We start from the raw sequence: 16570 nt of genomic DNA on the forward strand, positions 1-16570 counted from the left end.
GCAACCCAGCTGTGAAATCTGTGAAATGAGGAGTGAAATCGCCAGCAGCCCACTGCCACACAGGTGTACAGAGCCTCTGCTAGCAGGGCTGGTCCCTGCAGGGTCAGGAGGGAGCCCATAAATACACCTGCTGGGGGAAAGCAGAGACTGGCAGAGAGGATTTGCTGAGGGTCATGCAGGGCTTGGTGTCTCTGTGCAAGGTTGGATGAAGGTATTTTAAGATCTGTGGTAACAAACAGCTGAGAGCAGCTCTCTTTGTAAGGTCTTTGACTTCCTTTCTTTTCCTTTGCTTAGCTGGGTTAGGTAGTTTGTTAAATGTCAAGAGAAAGGTGCAGATTCCTCTCTTCTTTCTCTCTTAGAAGCACTTTTTTAAGCCCTGGTGCTTGTATAACTCTATTTATCTTTCCTCCCCACCTTTTTCAGTCAGTTGCTGGCTGCTGGATTCAGAGTCCCTGCCTCCAAGGAAGAACGCTTCCCCCCTATCCCTCACTGTCAAGTTTAATGTTGTTTTCCTACATGGAAGTTACTGTACCCACAGCTGTAGAAAGGAATTTCAGCTTTACACAGAAGTTTCCTTGCTGCTCACAACAGGGAACAGGCCTGTGCAGACAAGGCTATGTTACAGGTGGGGATGGAGCTGGTCTCGTCTGCTGCTGTCCTGCTCCTGACGCTTTCTATGTCTGGATGTAGGGCTCACAAAATAGTTGTCTTAAGGCCTGGAATTAGACTGAGGGTATGTCAAGTGATTTCTCACCCCTTATTCTGGTTCCTATCACAAGCCCTCCCCCCAAGAGCTCTGCTTTGTTAGATGAGGCAGCCGCTCTGTGGAAGATGTGTTTTCCTGGGCAGCTTGCAGCGCTTTAATTAAAAGGACACGAAGGGCAATGGCAGTGCAGAGAAACAGGGGCTCTCTGGGGTCTGGAAGCAGATCGCTCTAATGCCTCGAATCACAGGAACTGAAGCTTATTGCTGATTATAGCTGAGCAGCAAAACAAATCAGCAGAACACAAATAGGAGCAGTGCAAAGGATGGCTGCTGTGCCTCTTCCCTGTGCCCAGCTGATCCAAAGAGTAGGCACTGGCTCAAAATTACATGGCTTGCAGTGATTATTTTTGTTCCTGTCTTGTGCGGTGCTTTGATAAGTTGCATCTTACCGACCAAGCTGTCTTGTTTTAAAGATGGGGCTATGCAAAGCCTTTGCTCTTAAGGCTACATGCTGCCTGTTACCACTGGAGGGGCAGCAGATACTACAACCACGCCTTGTGTTGCTGATGTTTCTCCGCAACAGCTCTGACAGGTTGAGTTCATGTTTAGATCAGCTTTTTCTCTGTCTTGGGTTAACTTGCAGTGATGGAAGCAGAAAAGGAATAAATTATTTTACCCCAAGGTCCCTGCTAAGCTCTCCCAAGGTTATTCTCATTAAGTGACCTGAATAACAAATTCTTTTCCATTAACCTCATCACCTGACACAAGCTGTTAAGCTGAGTCCTTCAGAACCTTATTGCCAGCACTTGCACAGGGGTGTGTGCCTTGTTTGCATTTTATCCTGGTAATGTTCGCTTAAGATATTGATGCTACCGCTAACAGCGAGTGATCGAATGCTTGGTACCATCTTTCTTGAATTAAGCCTCATAAATGGAGGCCACTCACCAGTGTACCACCGCTTCTCTGAATGATGTTGCAGTGAGTGAAATATCACCTTTATTTAAAATGGAGGGTGTGTGTGAAACCAGCTTAGCTCCTTGGAGAAGAAAATGGAGGAATAGCTGACATAAAAGCACCATTTGGTACAGCTGAGCTCTCCTCTGAGCAGGAAAACAGAAGTTTTCTAGTAAACAACATGCTGCTGGAAAGAATCTGCAGATAGGAAGAACAGGAATCTTTGCTCATGTTAGTAACTAGTGTGGTGTAAAAGGAGCAGAAATACAAAGTGAAGGGAAAAAAAAAAACTAGCACTGAAGACCTGATGGCTATGTTATACGTCTTCTGGGGGTTTGGGCTTGGAGTTGATCCACTCTGAGTGTCCCCAGAGCATGTAGTCTGGGTTGGTGGTGGACAGCAATCCAGCTTGAGTCCCCAAGACTGCTGGGTGATGTGAACCAAAGCATGGTAAACAGGGAGAATGAGGAGTAGAAGAGAAGTAAATACCCAGGTTTAAACACTGAAAGGCTTCCAAGCAAGTTACAATGTTTATACGGCATCTGCCATCCATCTCTGCAAATAAATAAAGACAACTAGGTGAAAAGGCTATTCTGCAGGAGAGAAATTGCTGGTCAGGTTCAAAATCTTATCTTTGAAGGAGCCTGGCTCTGTCTGCTATTTGGGGATGGTTTTCTGTTTTGCTTAATACTTTGTGCCCCTCAGTATTGACAGTCCTCCTGATAAGGGTCTGGTAAGGCTACCAGGCAGTCACCCGTCATGTTCAGGGCTCCTTGGTGTTCCTAGTGCTCACAGCTGCCACCTCCCCAGAGAAAACCTTGGTGCTCCAGGCATGAAGTGAACAGAGTGTATTCAGAAAGCGAAGCCTAAGCATGAAACCCCTTCCTCCCAGCTTTTGTTCCTCTAACGGTAAGCTTCTCGGGCCAGAGGCTGTTTAAATACACATCTTGTTCGGAGATGCATTGAAAATGTTCATCAGGAACACCACCAGCTTTGCTTGAAAATAGCTAATAACACTTTCACTTGTTCCAGATGGAATCGCCACATTTTCAGGCCATCTCCATTCCCTAAACTAGCACTTCACCTGGACTAGCATAATAAACTGCATGTATAACCATGACAAACTGTAAATATACTGTCATTATTTTCAGCTAGTATAACCTTTTGATTGAGCTATATATTGAAGATTTTCTAATTGCCAAACAATGTTCTATTAAAAACAGACTCAGGCAATTTCATGGAAGACTTTAAATAAAATGCTAGCAGAAATGGAAGCTTGGTTAATTTACTGAGCAAGGATTTCCTATTTCTAGGTTGTTTTTCTATGTGCAGCTCTATGGGGGAAGTGCGTGTGCCATCCAAAAGCATTGTAACAGGCACGGCCAATTTTTGTCATACAAAAAAGATTTTGTACCCTGTCAATTCAGCGTGAGGCTCCGTGGTCAGCAGGAGCTTTAGCAGGGACTGATTTTATTCAGGATCACAGTCTTGTGGTGCTTGGAGATACAGCTCCGCAAAGAGAGGAGGAGAGACAGAGTCAGGGTAGCCAGACTGTGGATCAGCTGTGTTACTAGCAACAGGGTCTTGAAAAAAATGTATGGTGTGGCCGGTGTGGCCATCTGAATCCTGCTCCTTGCCTAAACCCATCAACAACTGATTTCACTGGTAGGACCCCACGGGCATTTCTTTCATTGTACGGGACTCTGGGGAAAATGTTACATGCTCCTACAAATGTAAGCTTTCATTTTAGGTGATGCAGCGGTGCTGATTTCAATAACTGAATGTCTTAATCAGGCATGCCTTGGGAGACATCTTGTATTTCTGAGAGTGATGACAGCATCTATATTAAAAAGGAGGTTATTTTTTAACTAAAGAGCAATTCATTGAATGAAATGTCATTTAGTTAATGAAGAATAATGAACATCACCAACTGATAACAAAGTAATGTACTTTAAGGGCTTTTGTATTGGTTGTGAACAAGTTCTTAATGCCAGCATAAAGCATGCTTGGTTGTAGACATAATTTTGAACAAGCTCTGTTGTTACTGGACTCTTCTGGTAATTTCAAAAAAAAGTACATCCACTTGAAGAAAAGTCTCCTCCTGGAGCAGGTTCTAAAGCCTGCTCAGTGACTGGTATGTCTGGAAAGCCAAGTCAAGTCTCTGCCCCTCAGACTGATAAAGCAAAATCGAGAATTTACATAGATACCTTTTGGGCACCTTGTAGCAAGCCAAACACTGATCCAAGGTTACTCGATGATGCATATTAACATCGAAATATGTATCATTGAATAAAAAATCACTAGATATAATGCACTATTATTGAAATAATGCAAAAAATAAATTAATTTGATTCTTATGTAACTGAACTTTCTTCTCTGCAACCAGTAAACAAAGTACATTAATTCAGACATGTTAGCTCTAGACACTTCAAGTTGTAATTTGGCTTCTCATCCACGTGCTAGAAAATGGAGGTAGACGCAAGGGTTTGGTTATCAGAGCTAAACCCCCGTGTTTGGCTGTGGCAGAGCTGCATCCGAGCTCGCTGTGTTCAGCCACGTGTTCGAGAAATGCAGCACAGAGACTGTCAAAAGATGTCCCCGCTTATGGCTGATGCTACGTTATTTCTCTTTTTATTTGCGGATTAAAAAAGAGGAAGGCAGAGAGAAGCCTTCAGAAGGAAAGGATTTTGCAAATATGCATTTAAATGGCCTATGGCAACTCATCCCAGACAGAGCACTCTCTCCTCTGAGCCACTCTCCCGTCCTGATGGGGTGGAGGAAATGAGATAAGGCGGCTGATGACTAAATGAAGAGTGCACAGTGTGGACTCTATTCTCCAGACCACAGGGATGCTGCTGAAGAGTTGGACAGTTTGTGCTTGAACCTCTTGTATTTAAGTGCAGTCTTGAGGTCTGCTTGGCCCTGAATTCCTGTGCCTTGCTCCAGCTAAGAACCAAATCCAGTCTTGGCTCGTGTCTAAAGCGCTTGATCTTGCTTAGAGGAGGACGACCAGTGTTGTGCCACGAGCAATTGCACCCTCTTCTGGCTGTCACTTCCTCATCAGTGTAAGAATGGCTGAGAAGTTGATTGTAGTTCCAGTTTATATATTATGTCACATTATCTCTGAGAGGACCAACTATCAAACTAATCTTGGTTTTCTACTATGCTCAGGTAGCCTGGGGCTAGCTGAATAAAGACACTTGTCCAATTAAAAAGGGACAGAAGTTCTGGAGTATCACAAATCCAGACCTTAATGAAGCTGCTAGAGAAAATATGGCATAACAGAAATCAGAACCTGGATCACAGACTGCTATGGCTCTATTAAAACCTTCTCAAAATTCAGAAGTTCCCAGCTCCTTGCCAGATCTTTTTCCTGAGATCCTCTGATACGAACTCAGATGTGAGTCTAATATTGCTCACGTGGGTAAATTGAGTTCTCTCCCAAAGTTCAGACAGCCAGACTAGATAGTATGCCTGAAGCTGTTTTTTCCCCATTTGAAAACATAAAACTGTTTATGCATTTTTCACTTTTCTTTGTTACCATTTAAAGGGTTACTCTGCGACAAGAGCTGCTGTTGGGGGTTAAAAAAAAAAAAGACAACCCTGATGATTTTTAATTTTGATTTTACATTTGGAAATTTGTTTTGCTAAAGAGTTACTTAATCCAGTCCTGCTAATTTCTTGACTACATTAAAGGCCTTGGAATGTCCCTGCCCCTTACATTATTTTATTTTATTTTATGGGTAAGTTCTTGCCTGACCTCAAACATGCTGAAATAAAGACAGTCCACGGTGAGCTGGAAATTTGCAGCCTGTGCCTTCAAAGTCATCTTTGCTTTATTATGGCTATTTTTCAAATATTTTCCAGGGTTTACTTTGGGAAGGAAGAGTTACCCAGCTTTTTAATTTTATCTGATCTCTGTATTTTCTGTTCTGACTTAGTGGTAACAAGGACAAGATGTACTAAAACAGTCCAATAATCATATTGTCTATAACCTTCCATGTCATCGTCTTTGTACACAAATGTCCCTATTTCCAATAATTTATTACTGTGTGCAGAGAGAGATGTTTCACTGGGTTTAGGTGAGGTAATATGTTGCTAACAGGGCTTGGAAAGGGAAAGCTTTCTGCTTGGGGAAGGGGGCTATGTTCCTTTTTGATCGTATACCTTAAAAAAAAAAAAAATCAGCTTTCATCACAAGACAACATCACAAAGCACAGTGAGTGAGCGCACCTGGTGCCAGCCCAGTGCTGTCTGACATTGCACAAAACACATCTCAATGCTCACAAAGCAGGTGGCTGCGTTTCTTCCCATTTTGACTATTAGGTTCTGCTTTTTGGCATTGTTTTTCTGCTCTCTAAGACTGTATGGATTCTGAAAAGACCCCAGAGTTTGTGCTAGCAAAGAAATGGCAACCCAGAGAGGTGGCATGGTCTCGCACAGGAATAAACTCCGTGGTTGTATCTTTCTCTATTACCACTGGGGCACTGAGTTCCTTTATTTCTAACCCTAAGCAGTTGAAAACACCCAGCAAATGTACCCCTCGCTGCAGAGACTGGGTCTAACTCATCATCGATCTGCCTGAAGAGTATTTAAGTGGAGCACGTGAGTCCTCCCTCTTCCACAAACTAAGCACCAGCAAAGCAGGGCTGATCAGGGAGAGTGCTCTTGTGCTCAGCTGATGCCTTTTTGGTTTTCCCCACTCTTGGAGCCACCAGAAGGCTCTGCCCATCGCACTCTGATCACTGCCCCATCACGGGGATGAACGAGCCATAAAGGTGCTGTTCTAATTTGCAAATGCACACAGCTACATTCAACAGCCTGATCAGAGCTAGGGGGCTCCTCCTAAATCCCAGAGCTTCATTTCATGGCAGCCTGTAATGTAAGTTCAATTTCCCCCTACAAACAAGCTTCCCTTTGACCATGTATCGCAACTATTTCAGCAGGCAGACTTGCCAGCATCTTCCCGTTTAGACAGCCATGTCAAGTGCCCTTTCTGGGTGTCAGAAATCACAAACCAGAGGCAAAAATGCTGTTACCTGATGTTGTGGGGCTGATCTAAGGGAGCAGCTAATGCTGTAATCGGGGCTTGTGAGTGAACTAGGCCCATTCGTGGATGCTGGGTAGGTGAGCAAATATGTTTTATCGAATTTAACACCTTAATGGGCAGATCTATAGAGATCAAAAGCTTACTTGTGTAGGAACACGAACAGGACTTTTTTCCTACAACTAGTTTGCTACAGGCAGTCCACGCAGCTGAGACCCTTATCACTGCTGGCCCCAAACATGCCCTGTTGGGTGTGCAGAATGCTTCCTGCTGCTCACAGGAGCTCAGACCTCCAGTATCTACTCCATCACGCTGCACTTCAGCTTTCCTGAGCCGTGCTGTTAGCAGCTGACGCAGGCAAGTGCTCAGATCACTCCCACATACGAATAAAGAAAATTCCCCGGGAAGCATCTCCTCTAACAGCATGTCCCTGCCTTTCCTACCTGTCCACATGCTAGCTCACAAGCGTGACATGTTTGTGCATGCTGCGATGTGGTTCTTACCCTGACCCACCAGCCCTCCTAGGAAGTAACAACAGCCTTGCTGCTGGCCCTGGAGAAGGAGCCAGTGACTTATTTGCCACCGTCAGGGGCTGGAAGCCGGCACTGCAGCCTGCGAGCCTCAGCCCCGCTGCTGCTCATTAGCTCCGTGATAAGTTGCCGAGTTCCTGGTTTTGCCTCGCACCTTCTCGTGGATTTAAGATCACCTGGGGAGGAAGGCGGTGGGGAGGGAGGAAAGTCTCCCAGTTAGATGTAATCATTAACTGAAGTGATCTTTGATTTCGCTGTTTAATTAGATGGAATTCATTCTGAAGGCAGCCGCCAATGTCAAAGGCACGTTAACTATAGCTGTGAATTATTACTGCATCAATAAAAATAATGAAAAGCCTAGATGCTGGCAGAGCCATTAGGCTTTGGAGCAGTAACAGCTAGTTTGCTGTTTTCAGACACAATCTTTCTTCCTTATTGTGCCTTTCAAATATTTTCATATTGAGAACCCGTGGCTGGTTTTTCTCTACTGCTTCAGCTCTGGCTCCAAGTGCACCCAACCAGGTCCAGCCTCCCCTTTTCACTTTGGACCTCTTGTATCAACATGGAAACAGCTGGTTTGAGTCACACCAAAGGGCACGGTATCTGTACGGAGTCATACCAACCAGCCTGCTAGCCTCTCTGCTGCTGAGTTCTTGCAGTGGAGCACTGTAAGACCAGGTCAGACCTACAGACTTCCGTGACACGGGTGCCCAGGTTTCAGCAACCCAACGTCTCAGCCCTCCGTAATCAGCTGAACTGCTTTTTAAACTGATGTAAGAACACAAATACTGCTTGCAAACTACGGCTAGCGCTGCAGAAGGGCACTCTGGGCTTTGATCCCTTTGCAGTCCTTCATGCCTCTGTAATATCTCATAGCTGTTGGCATCCACCTAGTCCATGATGTCCCAGAAGCAGTGTGAGCACCCAAAATATGTTACCGCTGCAGAAGGAAGGCATATTTATCTGTATCTGAATGCCCTCCCTGCATCCATCCTCAGCTCATGGGTTGGGAGCTGGTGCTATGAGGCTCAGCAATTTTAGCTGGTAAGTCCACAAGTCTCTCCTTTGCCTTTAACCTTACTAAATATCAAGGAAACAAACCTTTTACTGAAGGAGATGGGGTAACATTTCTCGCAGCTACAAAACCCAGGTCCTTTGGTCCTACCCCAGGCACCTCTGCAAGTGACACAGATCCATAGTAACTGCTCAGCCAGGACATGAGGAATACCAGCAATTTCTAGAACTCTTGATTGTCTGTAGAATCCAACTTTTATGCCATGAGATCCCTGAGAACTGACCTGCTCCTGCCAGTGACTGCATCGGTCTGACAATGCTAGCAATGAGTCTGTCCATCCAGAAAGTATCAAGGGCTGTTGGAAGTAAGAATGCAGCTTTGCACTGGACTGTGCATAGAGGAAGAAGAACCCTAAGTGAGTAGGAAAAATCAGTTAAATCACGCTGCATCAAGAAAGTTACTGGATTTGGGCAAGGATAAAATGGTTTAATGCACCATATAATTTCTGGTTCACAAACGATTGTTTCTTGGCTGCTGATCTATGATATTTACACTCATGACAACAGATTTTTCACTCATCAGTTCATTTAAAAGAGGATTTTTGAGGTCAAATGTTAAGTTTGCAAATACTATCAAGTGTAGCAACCTTCCACCAGCAGGTATCTGAGGATTAGCAGCTAAGACTTAAAAGCTTGCCGTTTTTTCTCCATAGTTTCCACTCCACAACCATATTCTTCCAGGGCTTTATTTCTTGTTCAGATTCTTCTTTTGGAAGACATATGGATAGGTATCTGTTGAGATCTCATTGACTCATAAGGCCTTTAGACCGTCGAAACAAATTGAATCATGGTCATAAATACTGAGATCCCTTTTCTTTTTATTCTCATTATTGAGGAATTGCATTTGTAGTCCCATCTGTGAACCAGATTAATTCGGAGCCATCTGCCATGAACAAATTGCTAATTTTGGCAGATACCAGAGAGATGCCAGTACCATCCTTATGTAAACATTTGATGTCAGCTCTGATTGTTGTGAAGAAAACAGCTACCCGTAAAGGTGCTCACGGCTATACCATGAACGTGTAGTAATTCAGCTGGCTGCTTGCAGCTTCTTAAAGAATGCAAGTGGCTCGGCAGCCAGCACAGCCTGCGCCTGTTGCATTGCCAACATCCACCGTAACAAGGCAAAAAACAATGCGAGATGTGTGCAAGCTGCGAGCTGTGATGCATGCTTAACAGAGAGCTGGAGCTGCCTGGCAGAACTCACACGAGAGGCTATTAAAAAATACCTCGATGTTCCTAAGACCTCATCTGAAGTCACAGGGAAGATTTGTACTGATTTCAGCAGGATTCAAAATTTATGGAAATACAACCACTACTAATGATAAATTGAAAATGATTTGGTTATGTGGGAAAATGTGGATTTTCAGACTTGTATTTCCTCTTGTTTGCAAGTGCAGGTTAGCTGCAAACTCCAGCCTGGCTGAAAACGTAACCCACTGTATTGATGTCTGTGTGGCAAAAACATTTCTAAAATGACTTCTGGGGGAAAACACATACAGCAACAACAAAAAACAACCAAACAAAACACACACCCGAAACCACCTAAATCTCAAGATCAAACAGGTGTGGAGGCAGAAGACTTTACTGGGAAGGAGAAATTGTTCAATGGCATTCAAAAGCATTCTCTTGCTCCTATGGTAGTGCTGAACTCAAACTTGAAGTCGCTTCGAGTTCCTGTTAACTCCAATGACACACATCAGCATGTCTGCATGGTCTTCCCAAGGTAGCAGAAGAAAGATGCTTGCACTCTGATGGCTCTCTCACTGAACCCCAAATCTCCAGAGGTGCCAGCATCTTTCACAACAGCAATAACTTGCTTACGTTAGCCGCAGAGCTACCGTAGTAGCAATAGTTCTGGCTATAGCTGGTGAAGTCTCCCCAGCTCTATCGAGAGACTCTCAGCACAGTCCGAAGTTGTCAGGACCAGGCAGAACGGGTTCAAAGAGAAATGTTAAGTTCTTAAAATAGCCCATGAACCTTGCTTGGAGGTAAACCTAAAAGGAAATAGGTCTATCTGAACGCATCACTGTTCAGGACACTCATTTATCGTGCGCTTTGTAGTGGCCTTTAGAGAGGGTTGGTTTGTGCTCCTGGCTCCTGTACGCTCCGCATGCACAGAGTCATCTCTTCCCCCCCGAGACACCCCATCCGCACGGCCGCAGTCCGGGAGATTTGTGTTGTTATAGTTACTGGCTATGACTTACCCCTGCCACTGGCACGGTATTCTCAGTAAATGGCACTTAAACAGGAGCCTAGCAAAGGTTTGCAGAATAATGACTGCCCATGGTCACTTAATAACAGGATGCGAGCAGCTCTGCTGCCTGCTCTTTTCAGCCATTTCCACCTGGCCCTTCCATCCTGAATGAGACCCTGGATCTCTTACATGAGGCACACAACAAACATCACTCCTTATTTGATTTTTATTTTGCTTTCTGCTCCCTGGAAAGGTCAGCACACGGGGAAGAGCTCTGCTCTCAAGGAACAGGTAGGCAGCGCCCAGGACACATCACCCTTCACAGCCTCTGTGGCTGGGGAGCAGGGCACGTCTGAATGGGAACGTGGTGTCTTCCACCCCCTGCCCTTCCTCATTTGGGTGCCTCTTTTGCTATCTAGATACAGTCGCTGTAACCCCACAAAAGGCTGGCATCATGCAGCCTGTGATGTTTTTGGTTGGGGCAGCAGTATGGGGATAAGGGGGTACGAATGAGCAAAATCCGTGCCTGTAAAACGGCTTGTGCTGAGTGTGATGCTGCTGAGCGATGCTTTTGAGATGCAGAGAACAATTACCTGAACTGACACAAACAGGAACAGCTCTTCATGCCTGGCAAGGCTTTGATACAGCATCCAGCAACCTCTTCTTGGGGGCAGAGGGCCGGAGATGGGAACTAGCAGGCTTTCACAGACCCCAGACTCTGTCGGGTGAAGGTGGTGCACGAAGCATTTAAGAGAGCAATCACAAGATGCTTCTCCTCCACTTCTGCCTCGAGTGCAGCAAAGACAAACAGACAGCCCCGAAGTGGAAACAGGCTGCTACGCCTGAGTCAAGGAGCTGCCTTCCCACACATTTGTTCAGGGAAACTGGACCTTGTGTACAATTCAGGAACAGATTAAGCTAAACCTGACATACAAAAGTGATGTAAGCTTACAAATTTCTCGTCAAGACAGAAACCATTCCATGAGGTGTGAGCTTGGGTAACTACACAACCAAAACAGCAGATTTTCAGTAGGTTTTTTGAACATATATTTAATTAATTAGGACAAAGCAAGTGCTTTTTGTGAATTAATTAAGTACTGGATTCCCAAAGGACCTTCTGAGAAAGGGTCCAGTGAAGATAATTACTGAACGTATGTCGATACCGCTCTCGAATCAGACTCAGGAACTCGTGTTCAAAAAGCCCTCCTATATTAGCTTTGTGATTTGACAAGCTAACCTGTGTGTCTCGACTTTGCTTAACTAAGCAGGTCTTTCCATTTACCATAATATCACTGTACATGAAATAAATGTTAATTACCGTCGCCACATGAGCAATCAGTGTAACCACAGAAGGGGAAGGCCAGTCCTGCAGCCCTCTACTGGCAAACGCTTCCTGCAGTTCGCAGAAGAGCCTGAACCACAAACCAGGGAAGTTATCCCCGATTTCTGCATAGGATCTTGCATCAAGCCAGCACTAGATTAAAACATACCAATGAAATCTGGTCTTGTAACAACCTTGTAAATAAAGCTGAAACTGGCACCGCATCTTTTCTCCCACACACATTCCCCTTCAAGTTGTAAACTTTGCAGCAGATACAAGCCTAGCTACAGAAAGATGGCTGCACACCAGCAGAGAGAAAGAAAAACGAAACAGGCCTAGTATGAAAAGTATCACTGCCTAGAGATGTCGGAGCTGAGTTTCAGCTGTAATAAATCCTTCTTATTTCATGGACCTCTAACCAGTTAAGCCATCAGGGCTTTGAATTTGAGTGGCCAAGTTTTGGTAATCAAGAGATCTTACAGAAGTACACATCAACCCCATCACTTGCTTTTCAAGGTATTTTAGAAGAAATATGTCATTAATCTGCAATAATTATTAGCAGTTCCTCGTGCTACTTAAGAAAACTTCCAGTAATGTGATCTATCCTTTTCTTCTATTCTACTTTCAGTTATGTTGGGCATAGAATGGTCCAACTTTCTTGGAAAAAAAATGGCTCATTCTCCACTTATGGCTCTTATTTTGCTACTTACGTTTTGACACATTAAAACTACGAATGACATCCCAACTTTCCGGTCTGATAGCAGAGATTTTCCATCTCTCTAGCACTTAAACCACACATTAGAACAGCATTGCTGTGGTATGCAGAGTGTTGCTGTTTCTGAGCACTAAGCTGAGAATTCTTGATCATTGACCCGGAGTGTTTCCTTATTATTTGCTTTGACTACATAAAATCACTATTTAAAAACTATATACTAAGGCCCTACCTATCGAAAAAGTTTTCTTTTCTGGTTGACTGATATTAATCTTTTTCTTCTTTCACACACAAAGGGCTGTCCAAGCAGATTTCAAAAGAAAACCTGAGAAATAAGGATCATCAGGTTTGCAAGTTCCTTTCTAAGCACTGATCTTGTGAAAATTGGCAGTGGTCAGTAATGCATACAAACTGTCCCAGTTACCAGCACTATCGCTTGTAGATGAAAAAAAAAAGCTAGGGACAGTGTGACATGTGACACTTGAAATGACAGGATTCAGATTTGGTGGTTTTTCACGAAGATCCTTATGTAACTGATAGCTTTGCAGCTAAGGATCCTTCCTGCAGGTCATAGCTGTTCATCGCTCAGATATATAGCACCTCAGTTCGTGCTGTAATGTTGTGTACTGCCTCAGCATTTCTGAACTAGGGCTCTCCAGAGATGGAGACCAAGATGCCTCTACAATGGCTAAGTACTGAAAGCTAGCAGATTGCTTCCTTGCTTACAGTAATTTATAAGCTTGGGTGTTTTCAGGATTTACTTATGAAAAGCAATTCCACTTATTAATACCAGTGCAACAGCATGGCAATAGTTCATATTTATATATTGTAATATAACTTCAGACAGCCCCAAATTCCTTTACAAAGCGTGTGTCTGTAAATCAACCTATAAATCAGTATGTCCACAAACCCTGTAAGACTGAAAAGAACACCAAGTGAAACTGAGAATGCTGAGTTAAGTCAGGCTGAGCATGTCTGCTCAAACTGCAAAGTTATCATCCAAGCAGAGCTGCCCGCGTCCACTGTGGGCATTCAGAGCAATGGCTCTGCATTAAGGACTCTGGTTTATGACTCTTGAATAGCCCCTCCTCTGTGGAGCACCACTTTCCTAACACAGGATTTTATTAAGGTAAAAGCTGAACGGGAACACTTGACTAACCTGCTTTTCTCCACTTGGCTTCCTGTAATTCAGCAGCAGCTCCACAGCTCCCACCACCTCTTTCCGTATCGCGTACAGCAGAGCATCTCCCACGTACACGCTGTGGCTCAGAAGTAACTCCATGATCTCCAGATTTTCGTTCTCTATGGCTATTAAAAGGGCACTGCGACCGAGAGGATCCATACAGTTAATGTTGATGTTGTAGTAGATCTCCGCCTCTTGTAAGGCATGTTTCACACTGGCATAGTCCCCCTTCTCCACGGCGCTGAGGTAGGCCTTCTCTTCCACCGAGAGCTCTGCCTCTGCTCGCACAATCTGCAGTGGGATCCGATCTCTGTACGGTGAATAGTTTACCTTTTTGTAGTATAGCTGGGCCATTGTTCATAGTGACCAGGCAACCTGTTGGGGAAAAATAAGCAGATGTAAGTGATAAAATGGACAACCAACCCCTATCTGTTCCTCCTGGGGACAAATTTCCAAAGATCCATTGCAGTAAAAGCTTCTGATTCCTTTTTTAAATCTTTCATTCTCTGTACAACCTCAACACTCCCTGACCAACCAAACATTAAACCACTACCTAAAAAAATTAAGATTCCACTACCGCTCAAAAGATGTATACATGACAGGCACTTGGTATACTTTTAAATCCAATTTAAACACTGGTTTCTTTTGTCTGGAAAGAAACGTGATCGGGTTGTTTCTGGATAATCTATCATGTACAATGAGGTGGATTTCTCACCTTTCTCTTTTTCCCTGTTTAATGTCTTTTTTCTTCCCTCCTTTTTCACCATTGAGCCAGTTCCTCAGCACCTGAACTGCCAGTGATCAGAGGATTTACACCCTCCTATTTACAGTTAAAAATCTCTTTGAATTACTTTTCCTGATTTCTCTCCATTTCCATCTCTTAAAATAGGTTTTTATTTTTCTCTAATGTTTACTCTTTGACTAGGTCACAGTTTTATTTTTAAAGCTTCCAAGTTTTTAACATAATTTCTCACTCTCCTTGTTTATAAATAGGACCCAGACAGGCTGACGAAGAAAGCCACCACCCTTGCTCTCCAGAGGCAGTGATGTTGTTTATAATCTAGGAAAATGAGAAGTAAAGCCTGCCCTGGAACAAGTGTAGCAAACTGAAGGAATTACTGCTCCTTCACACAGCTCAAAGAGCCTAGCAGGTGACTGAACTCATAGGAAATACGGGCTGGAAAGGTTTTCACGCCAAAGGAAAAAGGGAGCTATGGTTATCTACCTCTGCTTGGCATCAATAAACCACACCAAATCAGGACCAGGGGATGCCAGCAGCAATAACTAATTGGATGGCTCTTTCCATCTCCTTGCCCAAAACTCAATGGCTTATGCAGAAAATTAGCTGGAGTTTTGTTCCATTTCAGTCCGCTACGCAGGGGAACGAGGAGTTTTGATAAAGAGGTAATGAGAGGCAGGATCTTGTGGTGCAGGTGCTGAACCAGGAATGAGATGCTCCGGGTTCTGCTTCCAGCACCCCCCTGCACCGTGCCATAAGGCAGCCGTGCTCAGCACAGTCCATTTGCATTTTGCCTTCAGCTCCAGCGTAGCGGGCCTGGTGCGGCGGGAGTGGGTGGATCTGAGCTCCAGCCCAGCTGACACTGCAAAATAGTGGGTGGCTGTAGCACACAGCAAAGTTACATCTGAGAATTTCCTGGGGTGCCAGAGATCTGTAACAACGGGTTTGGCATACCAAAAATGTGCGCTCTCGGTGTCCTGGTTTCCTGCAAGCAGGACAAAAGTTTTTGTTTGTTGCGTTTCAGGAATTACAGCTCGGTGCTGTAATCTGAAGGCACACACAAAGGCGTCAGAGGCAAACAGACCTACGATCTGCATACAAATGATCGTAAACGTATTGGACAACTTTTCCTATTTTTTGACTTCCAAACCAGCAGCTTATGGGGGTCTTTGTTTAATCATCGACTGGGGGATTTGTGTTCTGCGAGAATGTGATTTAATCAGGGAAATCAGTGTTCTAGGAGGACTGCCAGCACAGAAAGCCACTTCCCTGCTTGGTCACAACAATCTTTGGGAAAGTGAGGATGAGCCCCAAGAAGGGAAATCTCTTGTGACAACCTGGCTCCCAGGGAACAGGGACAGGTGGGACAGCAGCCACGGCGTGAAGGTCTCCAGCAGGGATCTGTTGGCTCCCAAGGAACCCGAGGGATTCTGACGCCAAGTGCAGCTGCTGCAGTGGAGCTGGGTATTTTTCACTGCTCTTGAGTTTAATTGAATGTTTTGTAGATGGTGAGTAACATTTGCAGTGAGTTATAACAAATGTCACCTTCTGAAACATCATGCCAGAATTGGATCCCTTTCCTTTCCAACCGCTTTGTAGAAAGGGGAAAAAAAACCCTTCAGATATCTTAACTTCTCAGTGAGATCCCATCTCCCAGTACAACCTCAGTCCAACGGAGCATTTCTTTAATACTTCAGGCACATAAGAAGCTGCAATAAAGCCAAACAGGAAAGGCTCTGATGAATGATTTGCCCTGAATTCTTCTCATGCAATCATCTGTATAGCCCAACGAACACAGGCTGTCGACCAGGTTTGGAAACGATATCACACGAGTGTCAAAACTCATATATTTCTGCCTGGATTATATGGACAACTTCAGCAAAATGTTTAGCTGCTGAGCAGCCACCCGGGTGAGATCCAGCAAAATTACAGGCTCACCTTCCAAACTTGATGTCTTTCTCTTCCAAAACCAGAGAAAAGAACATCAGCCAAACACGTGCATATGCTCTGACATGGAACAAATGACCCCAAGGATTGCTGCTCTCTAGCAGCCACTTCCCCATACCATGGGTCTCCTGGAAGCAGCATCACTCAGGGGAAAAACAGCC

At 44.4% G+C, this 16570-nt stretch overlaps 1 protein-coding gene across 3 annotated transcripts in view; it reads right to left on the reverse strand.

Annotated features, from left to right (window-relative positions):
* TRPC5 (transient receptor potential cation channel subfamily C member 5) overlaps positions 1-16570 on the reverse strand; it is a 99037-nt gene that overhangs the window by 56134 nt on the left and 26333 nt on the right. For 2 of the 3 annotated variants that reach the window (XM_048070614.2, XM_067004963.1), the window contains exon 2: positions 13700-14098. In XM_048070614.2, the coding sequence (XP_047926571.1) occupies positions 13700-14077 (378 nt within the window). In that variant the 5' untranslated portion in view covers positions 14078-14098. Of the gene's footprint in view, positions 1-8337; positions 8475-13699; positions 14099-16570 lie in introns of those variants that run through there. The other variant, XM_048070617.2, reaches the window with a different exon arrangement.

Source organism: Anser cygnoides, chromosome 13, assembly GCF_040182565.1.
Source record: "Anser cygnoides isolate HZ-2024a breed goose chromosome 13, Taihu_goose_T2T_genome, whole genome shotgun sequence".
In the NCBI taxonomy this organism is placed as follows: domain Eukaryota; kingdom Metazoa; phylum Chordata; class Aves; order Anseriformes; family Anatidae; genus Anser; species Anser cygnoides.